This window comes from Mus pahari, chromosome 15, assembly GCF_900095145.1.
Source record: "Mus pahari chromosome 15, PAHARI_EIJ_v1.1, whole genome shotgun sequence".
NCBI classification, from domain to species: Eukaryota; Metazoa; Chordata; class Mammalia; order Rodentia; family Muridae; genus Mus; species Mus pahari.
Window position 1 is genome coordinate 31543110 of NC_034604.1, and position 12880 is coordinate 31555989.

At 46.6% G+C, this 12880-nt stretch overlaps 1 protein-coding gene across 2 annotated transcripts in view; it reads left to right on the top strand.

Annotated features, from left to right (window-relative positions):
• Positions 1-12880, top strand: part of Cystm1 (cysteine rich transmembrane module containing 1) — a 58115-nt gene that overhangs the window by 37879 nt on the left and 7356 nt on the right. The window contains exon 3 of one of the 2 annotated variants that reach the window (XM_021215021.2): positions 10523-10707. The exons of the other annotated variant lie outside the window; for it this stretch is intronic. Within the exon in view, the coding sequence (XP_021070680.1) occupies positions 10523-10635 (113 nt within the window). The 3' untranslated portion in view covers positions 10636-10707. Of the gene's footprint in view, positions 1-10522; positions 10708-12880 lie in introns of those variants that run through there. 2 annotated transcript variants of the gene reach the window in all.

Genomic DNA, 12880 nt, shown 5'->3' on the forward strand with positions numbered 1-12880 from the left:
AATGACCTTGAGGGAGGGTTCAGGGTGCCTGCCTACGCCGTCTCTCCTTTCTCTGCACTGTGTTCCTTGACAGGGCTGGTTGCCAGGTGAGATTCTGGTCTGCTTGTGCACAGGTAGATAGATGGTGGAATGTTGCAGACTGTCCAAGAGTGTTCCCTAGGGTGAGAGTCTGGTATGTGGACTTCCAGAGTTCTCTGAGAGTGCTTCTGTCCTGTCTCCAGTTTCTCTAAATGGTGGCCCTATAAATAAACCCGCTCTGCCTTGGGCGGTTGAACTCTCAAATGTTTCCTAGCCTTCCCAGTAGAGCAGCGGCTCCAAGCGTGCATGCTTTACCTCCAAGGCCAAAGCATTTCAGAGTTTTATTGAAACGAGTTTATTTCAGGTTTTATTGCCTGTTTGAGTGGGAATGTGATGGTAGTAGATCTTTTGGATGCCTCAGTGACAAGCTGGCCAGACTGATAGTGTTGCTCATGGGAGAAAGGTGTTTCTCTAAATGCTGGCTCTGTCTCCCAGGCTAGCAGAGTTCCAGTCACAACGTCTGGCACCCCCTGTCTCCCTTCGTCCACTGGGAAACCTCTGCCCTCTCTTTTAACAAATAAGAGTGCCTATGTGAGTAAGAGAGTGGCCTTCAGGACCCTTTGGCAGTGACCTTCAGGTGGACGTTGGCTTGTCATAGTTAGAAAAACAGCATTTGTGACCAACAGAGCACCTCACACTGCTCTTTCCAGATGTGCAAAGATAACCTCATCCTCTAACTCTAGGCGGTGTGCTTAGTACCCATGGGGGAGACACGGACCAGTCCGTTCTTCCCAGTGAGGGCTGTGCCATGTCACCACATACAGTGACAGTGGCATCCTGTCTCATTCTTGACCTCAGAACTCACTGGGTTCAGGGCTCTAACTGCACTCAGGAGAAAACAGCTATTTTTACTGTCATATAATTATGTCTGTTGGTCAAGGAAGAAAACAGCCTAGGGTGTTTTTGCATAAATACATCTGTGGGAGCTGTTAATTAGTAACCTAGAAATCTGTTCCTGGTAGAAGCCAGTTGTGGTCTGTATACCTAAGATAAAGCATGTTTTGCATTCAGTAGAAATGATATGGCAGTGTTTGCCCTCCTGGAGAGTGTGGCAGATACTGTTTGAATGAGGCTCATGAGGCTGGCACTGCATATGAGTCAGGCTGACATTGCTGATAACAGCAGCCTGTGCCTTTCTGTGCCTGGATGTGAGCAGGTAAGACAGCAGCTTCCTCCTTGGTGATTCAGCCCATTTGGGCAAGTTCCAAAGAGCTGGCTCCCCTCACAGTAACTTCTCCATTTCCCCTTTTCCTATAGTTCTAGTACTAAAACTCCCAAAAGCAACAGCTTCCCTGATTTCTGGTTAGCTCTCTAAAATCATTGTAAAAGTTTTATTTTTAGGGCCACCTACATTAGAGGCTGGGCAAACTCTACTACTACTGAGCTGCATCTCCAGTCCTTCACCAGGGCCAACACCAGGAAGTCAACAGTGAGACAGGACTGACCTCTATCCCCCACAGCTTGCTGCGGGAGGACCCTGTCCTGACAGAGTGTCAGTTGTGTTACCTGTTGGCTCTCCCTATCCTGGCATGCGCCTGTGTGCGACTTTTTCATTTCTTCCCTCCAAGTGTTCTGTGAGCACCCTGAGTTAGTCTCTTTTTTTCTGGACTCTTCTCCAGGGTTGGCTGTGTCAGGAAAAGAGAAGTGAGCATTGAGGTGGGAGACCGAGGAGGAACCACAGCTGGTTTCTCCTGGAGCCCTGGGTGTGAGAGGTGCTCGGAGGGAGCAGTCTGGGAGAGTCCACAGGCCAGGAGGGCAGGCGGACACCAAGGCAGAGCAGACTTGGGTTTTGGTAACCGTGACATGCCTCTGGCTGACTGGAGTCCAGGCTAAGGAGAATTGCAGCTCCTGCTAGAACAGAATGTCCCTGTGCCACCAGCTTAAAGGATTTTACTGCTGTGAACTAAGCTCAGGGGTCCTGAATGTTGACAAGCCCGGAAGCCTCACGAATCAATAGGAGCCTGAAGAAGATTTTGATATCACTCGGGATCCTTGAAAGGACGGATGTAGTTAAATATTCATAGCATAAAATCTGCTCTTTTGACTAAGCTAAGGACATAACTCTTTGGTGTTAGCTGCATTCACATTGTTGTTCCATCATTGTCTTTTCTTCCCGAACTGAAATTTGGCACCTCTTGAATAAGAGATCCCCATGCCCCACTTTGTCCTGCTCCTGACAACCCCATTCCTCTTTCTGCCTGTGGATTTGATTAGTCTGTATTTCAGAGAAATGGGATCATAGTAATCATAGTATCTGTCCTTCTATGACTGGCTGACTTCATGTGGTATGTCTTTAGCGTTTATCCACTTTCTTCCTTTTTGAAGCTGGGTAATATTCCATTGAAGATATATTCCACATTTAGTTTATTAGCGTGAATAATGATCACTAGTATACAATATTTGTTGAGGTCCTTGCAGTCAATTTTTTAGGTGAGAGTATTAAAGCAAGATGTCTTTAAGGATTAGTTGCTGATGAATTACCTTTCTCCACTGAGGGCTTGACTTTCAGACCATCCAGTCGGCTTTACTCCCTTCTAAGTTTAGACTGCAGTGTACCCTGAGAGGGCATCTCAGCGCCACACTACATGTTGATATTTGAGCGGCTTTCATAACAGGCTACAGCTGCAGTTTCACATATCACTTTCCACTAAGAGCTCATGAGCGGTGAGTTCCTTGTAACTGCAGGGGTAGCCTTGGGCTAAATAGAACCCTGCTGGGTTTTTTTGGGGGGTGGGGGACTTGTCCCTAAAAATGGCTCCTTTTTGAGACTTGAACCCAGGAGCAGCTGAAGCCTTAGGACTCTTGGCAGCCTTGTGTAGGCACATCAGTGTCTGTCTGTTGGCTTTGATAATCTGCATTTGTTTCATCTGCTTCTTGTAGATCATAAGTGGAATTACATATAGATATATTCCCTAGGAAAATGGTCCACTTGTGAAGTCCCTGGCCATTGGGGATTGCTACCCAACTGGTTGCACCGGCTAATGACACACCTGCTTGAGAGTAGGCTTTATGTAGCTGCAGCTGTAGTTTATAGAACAGGAAGGCTTCCTGGGGCTGGGTGTCTCTGTATTTGCCTAACTGGCATTACTGCTGGAAGTGGAGACGGCTAGTTGTGTGAAGCTGAGGTTAATGGTCATTGGTATTTTCTTTGTTAATTAGAAATTCTCTAGACCCACAAATGAGCCACTCATTTCTTCTGCATAGCCATAGACATGGTAAAGATGGAGATTGTGGACCATGCAGCCCACATGAATGGTGCAAAGACCCTGCTGGCCCATGTTCCTGGCACCCTTCCCTGAATCTCAGGCCTTATGGGGCCAGTGTGTAAACAAGGACCTCAGAAAAGGAAAGCATCACCAGCTATAGCCCGTCTTACTCCAGCTCACTCTGTCCTCGCTGGTGTGTTGAGCAGCTTGGGCTGGCCTGGAGTCAGTCCTTTCTCAGCTGAATCTTGACTTGTCTCTCTCTGCCTCAGAGCTCAGCTGATAAGACTGGTTATGCATGCTCAAGCAAGAGTGTGCTTGCCTAAAGAGCCTTGATGGCCTGGAGAAGGTGCTCCTCCTGGAGCTGTCAAGACTTGGGTGGGGCAAAGCAGAGGTGAATGGTCCTGACTTCTCAGGCTGCAGAGAAAGGAAGCTAATGGAGTGGTATTTTGTTGCCGAGACATTTTCATCTTTGGGCATTCGCTACAAAGCACCAGTGTCAATTCTGAGAGGAACAAGGACAGTCCACGTTAGGAGTAGGGCTGAACTAAAGGATTTTGTGTTCTGCTGTTGTCTTGAATTTGTTTGGAATGCTATGGAGGACAAGCAGATAACTCTCAGGATCAGAGGTTTCATGGGGCAGAGGGTAAGGATGATATCTTCACAAGGTGATCCAACCTTGAACTGAGCCTCTGACATCACCTTGGGAGGAGGCAGCTAATGAGCCAGGCAGGTGGTTTGGGAGCTGACTTCCCTGGGCCCTACAGGATATGCCTTTGACAAGGAAAGGAAAAGGAAGGGTCATTCAACAGATATGCAGCCAGACCAGTTCCTGGAGGTGGAAGGGCACGCTTGCTCGCAGGTGCTCCTGCCCACTCTGGGTCTTTGGGAGACCTAGCAGGTGGTCTAGGCAGGTGCAGATGAAACTGGGAGGAGCAGAGTTCCTGCCCCAGTGCCCAGGAGATCCAGGCCTTCAGCCGGTGAGGCGTATTTCTATTGGGCATGGACCTGTCTGACTGTACCTATGTCTATGTCCCTGGGCTATAATCCTGATGCCTCCCTACCAGTGCTTCCTCTGTTTTGGGTTCAGTATGTAAAGATCCCCTCTACTGCCTTGGAAGTACTCTACCTGGACCTTGCTGGGCTTCTAAGCATTGGACTTCCTAAAAGTGTGACCTAGACTCCAGTTATGTTGAAGCCAAAGGAAAAAAGGACAGGAACTGTGTGGGGATGTGTTGCAGTAAATATCCTCCCAAATATGCCCGGGTAATGAAAACATGATACAGTTAATATGAATACATGCTGTGCGCCTAGATTGGGCAGATCTATGGCTACACTACCATCTTCCACAGCTTATGAGACCCCTTAGAAGTTGCTGTTTCTCCAGGCCATAATGCTTCTGCTGCTTTTCTTCATCTTCCTCCTCCTCTGCATCCTTTCCCTCTTCCACTTTCTCCTTCTTCTCTCCCCACCTACCACTCCACCTTCCCCTTTATCTGCCCAATCATCAGCTCTCCTTTATTTTACAAATTAAGGTGGGAAGCAGGTTTACAGGAAATCATTCCTTGTTCACAACCACTCACAGGACAACAGAATTAATACCAAATATAATTAGCCCCAGAGCTATTCACAATAGGCATGTGTGTGCACTGGGGCAAGGGAAGATACAAAAGTAGGCAAGAGCCTGATTTCAAGGCTACCTGCAACCCAAGGTTCTTCCGTTCTCTTCCCACAGTCCAGCAGCTCTGGTCCCTTGTCTCTTCCCGCAAAGTGGCAGTTCATCCCCTGCACACGAACTATTCTTTGCTACTTATGTGGGGCCCCTTGCTTCTAGAACAGCATGTGGCTTTGCCTCCTGACCTCTTGCTCATTTCAGAAGCTTCTCCCCAAAGTCCAGGGGAGCCCCTCTTAGTCTTTTTATCTAGATCTGCCAATAAGAAGCATACTTTTATCTGGCATGGTGGCACATGGCTGTCATCTCAGCATTTGGGAGTCTGAGGCAAGAGGATTGAGAGTTTGAGGCTAGCCTGGGCTACACAGCAAGACCATTCCTCATTTGATCAGGAGGGGCCCTACCTGAAAACTCATAGTCATGTGAATAACAGTACTAGTTCAGTTTGTTTACTGAGTGAGTGACAGTGTGCCAGCGCTGCTAATGATGAATTGTCTTTTAATTTTCACAACAACTTTCTGGGCTGCAAACTGAGGATAAGAGAGATTATTAACTACCCAGGGTTACTTGGCTAGGAAGTAGATTGCATATCTAAATTCAGTTTAATATGTTTTATTAAATTACTATTCTAAAATCCAGAACGTAGAACCTCCAACAAAACTGAGACATGATGTCTTGAGGTTTATGACCTGGATTGAGGACCTCTGTCCTCGTGTGCTTTCTACTGGTGTCATAAAGACCACAACCAAATGCAGTCTAGGGAGAAGAAAGGGCTTGTCTTATGTCAGGATCACAGTCTGTCACTGAGGAGAGCTAGGCAAGACCCTAGAGGGATGCTGCTCCTGTTACCTCAGTCTCTAGTGCTTGCTCAGCCCGATTTCTTATACATTCCAGGACCATCTGACCAGGAATAGCACCACCCACAGTGGTCTGGGCTACCATCAATCAAGAAAATGTCCCACAGACTTGCTTACATTCCAGGCAGTTCCTCAACTGAGGCCCCCTCTTCCCAGATGATTCAGCTTGTGTCAGGTTGGCAAAAGCAACACAACATCCCTTTAGGATGCCCGGGGAAACCAAAGTGGCCCTTTTTGTACGTTCCCTTATCCCCTTATTACCCATCAATACGGAAGACTTACAACAGCCTGGGGACTCTCCCCATCAAAGAAGCAAACATCTGGTTCTGTAGCACCAGGCACCAGCCTGGGCATCATCTGAGCCACTCCTCAAGTTGTCTACCCAGAAAGGCATCAGATCCTGTGGGTTGAAGGCTCAGTCTCTCCATGTGCTCCTCCATCTAGATGCCAGTCCCAGTCTCTATTGCTTTGCCAGTCAGCTTGCTGCTTACACGAGTTCCCATGACCCCCTCCTCCAGTTCATTTGTTTGCTTGAGTGGCTCAGGGAATTGATGTTTGCTGGTTTATTATAAAAGCCAGTACAAAAGACATAGATAGGTGATGTAGAACATAAGAGTGCAGAAAGTTGTATTGTTACCCTCTCCAGGTCTTGACATTTCCAGGAACTGCCATTAGTTTAGGGCTGTCTAGAAGGCCCAAACTCTGCCCTTTGGAATGTTTTATGGAGATACTGCACAGGCATCCATGATTGAACTACAGTAGTGACCTAATGCTGTGACCTTTTAATAAAGTTCTTCATTTTGTGGTGACCACCAACCATAGCATTATTTTCACTACTTCATAACTGTAATTTTGCTAGTTATGAATTTTAAATATATTGTGTTTTTCCATGGTCTTAGTTGATCCCTGTGAAAGGGTCATTCAACCCCCAAAGGAGTCACAGCCCACAGGTTGTTGAGGGCCACTGGTCTAAAGGGTCAGCTAGGGCACAAATAGAGCAGGGGAAGCCAGTGTGGCTTGTCAGTGCAGTGTTCCTCCCACCGGGGCTGCTGGGCAGGACCCTTAGGGAACAAGGAAGAGCGTTTGACCTAATTCAGGGTAAGCCAGAGAATTCACCTTTGTTTTATTTTGGTTGTTTATTGAGACAGGGCCTCACTATATAGCTTTGATTGTCCTGGAACTCACTTTGTAGACCAGGCTGGCACTGAACTCACAAGTGCTGGAATTAAAGGTCTGCCCCACCATGCCCAGCTCTTAAGCAAGTTCATTCTTGATAGCCAGTTCCAACACAGAGAGGTGGGGAAGGGTTAGGATTTTGTGAACCTGATTTAGGGAAGAGGAGTCCTGGTTCTGTGATTTGCCTCTGGGCAGGAGTTAGGAGCGAAGGACTGTGGGCCAAAACTCAATAGTAGAATGTCACATCCATAAATATACAGTTGTCAGATAGGAAGGGTCCCTTCTGCTTTATCTGACTGTCCATCAGCAGAGTTCTAACAGAACCTTCACCCCTACCCTGCTCACTACTTCCTGCTGCACTTCAGGTTACTGAGGTAAGGAGAAGATTGGAGAGATAGAGGCAGAGGCATCTTGAGATCATAGTTAGGGGGCAGGGTGAGACACAGGACATACTGTTTCAGACACTTCTATATCCTCTACACTCAGAGGGCTAGTGCGAGCCACTCGAGGGTATGGCAATGCACACCCTGCCAGACATAGCTGTGCGCCATGCTGGATGCTGGCCTGGCCTACTTTACCTTTACTCTCTGATATAAACACTGGCTGCCTCAAAGCATCACTGTCGTCCAGCTTTCAGAGACCACAGTTCTACAGAGTTCCACACTACCAGATATAGTCCTTAGTGCTGGAAACAGTTTTACACATGAAATTCATACAGCCTAGTACTTGCTTTTACAGTGCACATGTGCCCGGAGTTAGGTTCCTTTACTCTCATGAAGAAGGGGCATTTATTTATTTATTTATTTATTTTTGGTTTTTCGAGACAGGGTTTCTCGGTATAGCCCTGGCTGTCCTGGAACTCACTCTGTAGACCAGGCTGGCCTCGAACTCAGAAATCCGCCTGCCTCTGCCTCCCAAGTGCTGGGATTAAAGGCATGCGCCATCACGCCCGGCAAGAGGGGGCATTTATAATGCTTTCTGTGATTGATGCAAACTCTCTAAGTGCTATATGTTCTTGTCAAGCTGCTAAGCAACCTGCCTTGGGGACAGAGGTCAAATAAAAGTCTTACAAGTTCAAGGAAGGGCATTTGGCTTGAAGGTATCTGAGGCCCTACACACCCATAGGATCCATGGAGTCTGAATAGTTCAGGCAGCAAAGGAAAAAGTGCTGTGACAGGGAACCTAGGCGGTGTTGAGCTAATGCGTGATTGGCTGGTGGGTTAAGTGTGGGCCGGTGAGAAGGTGCTGCAGATTAGCTGGGAGACGGGAGGAAACGCTGACTATCTGAAGCAGTTTCTTCTTCCATAAAATCGGACCACAATATGCTGGCTACCTGTAATGCTCAGCACCTCCTGTGCCTGGGCCCAGTCATGGCAGTTGTGATGGCTGAGCCAGGGATGCAGGCAGCTGTGCTGACTTGGAGGCTGCAGTCCTGTATCTTAGTGTTCCAGATGTTGGAGGACCACCTAGAAGAAATGGCAAAAGAAAATATTTGCAGCAGATATGCATATCCTCAGCATCGGTGGATGGAAAGTGAGTAGGCTCCGTCCTGATAGTGTCCTGAAGACCCAGGCCAGCAGCAGTGGAGAGCGGCTGTGACTGGGGTTGAGATGCAGGGACCCTGCTTAGGATGGGAGAAGAACATGGCGTTATATTGTAGTGAGCAGAAAGGGGAATCCAGGACCTGGAATCCTCCCAGATGTTCATTGCTTCCTGTGCCCTCCCCCTCCATGACCCAGATCAGCTGAGCCTTCAGCTCCCTAGAAAACCCACAGAGGGTGAGTCTGGGGCTGTGTGGTAATAACATTGAGTGCTGTTTTGGGGAGGGAGCAGGGTTCAATGGAAACCTTGGTATATAGGGGAGTGTGAAGGACTCACTTGCCCTAGCTAGCCCATAGAACAGACACAGAAACCTGGTATTTTACTTACAAGCTCTAAGCCTAGACCGATCAGGTTCTATGCTGTTCTAACCTGTATCCAAACCGTGTGCCCCTTGGTACATGCTGTTCGAGTCTCGCCTGGGCTCCCTCTGTTCCATCAGCCTGTCCTCAGGATGCATTTCTCCTGGTCACATGCTTATGATCCCCCAGTCTCATAAGAATGCCTTCTTCTCTTCCTCCTCCTCTCCCTGGTCTCTCCTGAGCCTCTCCTAGCTAGGTCCTCAGGTCCTGCCTGCTGCCTCTTTCTGCCTAATCACAGGCTCAGCTTTAAATTGGGGAGCAATGTTTATACACTAAAAGCTGGTATCCAAGAGAATGTACTCATCTAGACAGCAACCAGATCTTGGGGCTCAAACTTCAGCATTTGTGTATGTAGCATCAGACCAACAGGGGAGGTTGTGTTTGTACTCACAGGGGCCCAGCTCTAGCACTGGCACAAGCTTCTTAGAGGGAGGGTCAGTAATTTGACCTGGCTTCTGCTGCCTGGCATTCTCTCAGGGCCCATGGGCAGCAAGCTCTGAGGAGTCTGACTAGAACTAGGCTTATGAGTGGCTGGGAGCAGGGGTCAGAGGCTGCCGGGTTGTGGCTTCGAGGGGAGCCTGGAAGCATGGACTGGAGCTGGGCCGAGTGGGACTTGTAGTTTATGGCAGTGACTTGGGAAGCAGGCCAGGTCAGGGCCACTGAGGCAGTCAGTGCAGGTCAGTGAGCAGCACAGCTAGAGCTTGCTGAGAGGACGTGAGGGGTTCACGGCAGCCAGAGTCAGATCGGCACCTTCCTGCTGGAGCTGCGTCTCTCCCTGCTTCTCTCTCCCTTCCTTTTTAGGTAGAGAAGCACCTTTGAGTGTGGCTTAAATCAAATAGATTTAAGAAAAGTGGAAAATGTGAAGTAAAATTCTCTACTCCCCCCCCACACACACTTTGGCATTTAAGTTTCTCATATTATCCCAGAAACATGGATAACACTCTCCATATAATATAAAGATATAAATCCCCTCCTGCTTACTCTGTTGGCCCCATAAAGGCCTACCTAGCTCTCTGTAATAGCTGGTACTCTCTGCCACTCTCAGGTGTGTGCTTTGCCTTACTTTAGCTGATGGGCCTCTAAAATAAATTCTATATACTGATTTTTTTTCCCTCATCCTAAGTAGTTGTAGCTCATCCCTACAAATTTCCTTCCCTACAAGTGCTGACTCCCCCAACACCCACATACACACACTATAAAGATGTATGGAATTGTCACCATGTGGCTGGTAGTAAACATGGTTGTGAGGATTAAATGAGAGTGGGCACAGCGTCTCCAGTGCCACCCACACCAGGCTTAGGACAAGGGCTGTAAGTTGGCTCACTCATTCAGTTTTTGTTGTAAATTGGACAATATCAAATGAGGTGCTGGGTCGGGTTTCCTAACTTACGAAGGTGAGGTGACTGGAAACAGTGGTCTGACAACTTCTGATATGTACCAGGCACTGGAGTGGCCCCTGCCCTGCTCTGGTTTTGTGTGTGTGTAAGTCTTACAGTGTGGTAAGTGCTGCCAGACCACCACTGCTCCGAGCGCCTTCTTAACTGGTCTCTCTCTCCCCCACCTGCCCCTTCCCAGTGTACATTTTGGAACGGGAAAGGAAGACGAACACGGACGCCGGGTGTCAGGCAGTTCTGGCTGCGTGCTGGGCTGCGCTCTGCTGCTGCTGCCTCCTGGACAGCTTGGACTGAGTAGCCAAGATCCAGTTCTCTCGCAGCCGCTGCTCCTGTTGCTGAATAAACAACTAGTGTCACACAAGTTCAATTCTTTTCTTTCTTTGAAAAACAAAACAAAACCATAAAACCTCATCTGCAGACTTTGAAAGTTTAGCATCTGTAAATGGGTGTGAAATAGTATTTCTCATTTTCCTTCTAGATTACCATTAACCTTGAACTATTATTCCCAGTAACCTTGAACTATTATTTTCAAATATGCATTATATATATGCATATATATATATATGTGTGTGTATGTGTGTGTGAACATGCATATATATATATATATATGCATATGTATAATTTTATATATTTAAGGTGTATGTGAGCACATGAGCCTGTACCATGACGCACATGTGGAGACATGTCAGAGACAACACTCAGGAGTTAGTTTCTCCATTCACCATGTAATCCTCGGGTCATAGGGATTGGTAGCATGTGCCTTTACCCACTAAGCCATCTCTTTGGCCCCTCGTATATATTCTTAAGACCATTTTTTAACTATTAATTTGTCTTTTCCTACTGAGTTTTAGAGAATCCTGGTTTGTTTTGTTTTTGCAGGGGAAGGGTCTCACTATGTAGCCCTGGCTGTCCTGGAACTCACTCTGTAGACCAGGCTGGCCTCAAACTCATGAGGGTTTACCTGCCTCTTCCCCATTAGTTTGAAATGAGATTGGCTATTAGCTAAATTCCCATATATAAATGGCATGGTAATTATCCACTCTGCCAGCTCCTTTTCATTCTTTAACTGGAAAAGGAATCCAGTCAAGCCCCCAGACTATATTGCTGTGACCACAGATCTGCTGTGTATCAGTTTGGTTGTTTTGAGGTATTTTTCTTAGAGACAGGGTTTCTCTATATACCCTAGTGACTGTATTGTGACTTGCTCTATAGAATGGGCTGATTTTGAACTCACAGAGATCTGTTTGTGGGATTTAATGTTGGATTTAAAAGTGTGCACCACCATGGCCAACGTTTAAAAAATTTTAAAAAAAAGATTTATCTTCCATGTAACTGTTTTGCCTGCATGTGTGTATATGCAACTGTGTGCATGCCTGGTACCCACAGAGGTCAGAAGAGAGCTTCAGGTCTCCTGAATCTGGAGTTACAGAGGGTTGTGAGCCACCGTGTGGGTACTGGGAACTGAACTGGGTCCTCTGCAAGAGCAAGGGCTTGTGATACTGAATCATCAACCCAGCCTCTTGGGGTTTTGTTTTGTTTTGGTTGTTGATTTTTCCCCCCTGTGTATATGTATTAGAGTTTCATGTAGCCTCAACTATCCTTGGACTGGTTATGGAGCCAAGGATAATCATGGACTCCAGACATCCCAAATGTTGGGATTATAGGTGTATGTCTACCATTTTATCCTGTTAACACTGCATTACATAGTAAAAACTTGTAATTTTGATAAAATCCAGTCTACTGATTTTTTTTTTTTTTTTTTGGTTTTTCAAGACAGGGTTTCTCTGNNNANCCNTGGCTGTCCTGGAACTCACTCTGTAGACCAGGCTGGCCTCGAACTCAGAAATTCACCTGCCTCTGCCTCCCAAGTGCTGGGATTAAAGGCATGCGCCACCACGCCCGGCCTGATTTTTCTTTTATAGATAATGTTAAACTAACCTCAAGTACTGAAGTTTTTTTTTTTAAACAAAAAAATTTAGGATTGTTTTATTTTCTGCATTTCAGTTCTTTTCAACATTCTTTCTTCTCCTTCTTCTTCTTTCTTCTCCTCCTTTCTTCTCCTTTCTTTTCCTTTCTTCTTCTCCTTTCTTCTTCTCCTTTCTCCTTTCTTCTCCTTCTTCTTCTTCTTCTTCTTCTTCTTCTTCTTCTTTCTTCTTTCTTCTTTCTTCTTTCTTCTTTCTTCTTTCTTCTTTCTTCTTCTTCTTCTTGTTTTTCAAGACAGGGTTTCTCTGTGTAGCCTTGGCTGTCCTGGAACTCACTTTGTAGACCAGGCTGGCCTCAAACGCAGAAATCTGCCTGCCTCTGCCTCCCAAGTGCTGGGATTAAAGGCGTGTGCCACCACTCCTGGCTCTGTTAGCTCTGTTCTATTCCCTAGATCAAAGGAGACATAGAAACTAATCATGAGTATAGTTAACTGTCGACTACTGTACTTTATAGGGAATCTTGTTTTAAATATCACAGTTCTTTTGTATTTCCATAAATGTTTATCTATGATATGTCTTATGATTTTTATTGGAATTGCATTTGATCTAGATCATTG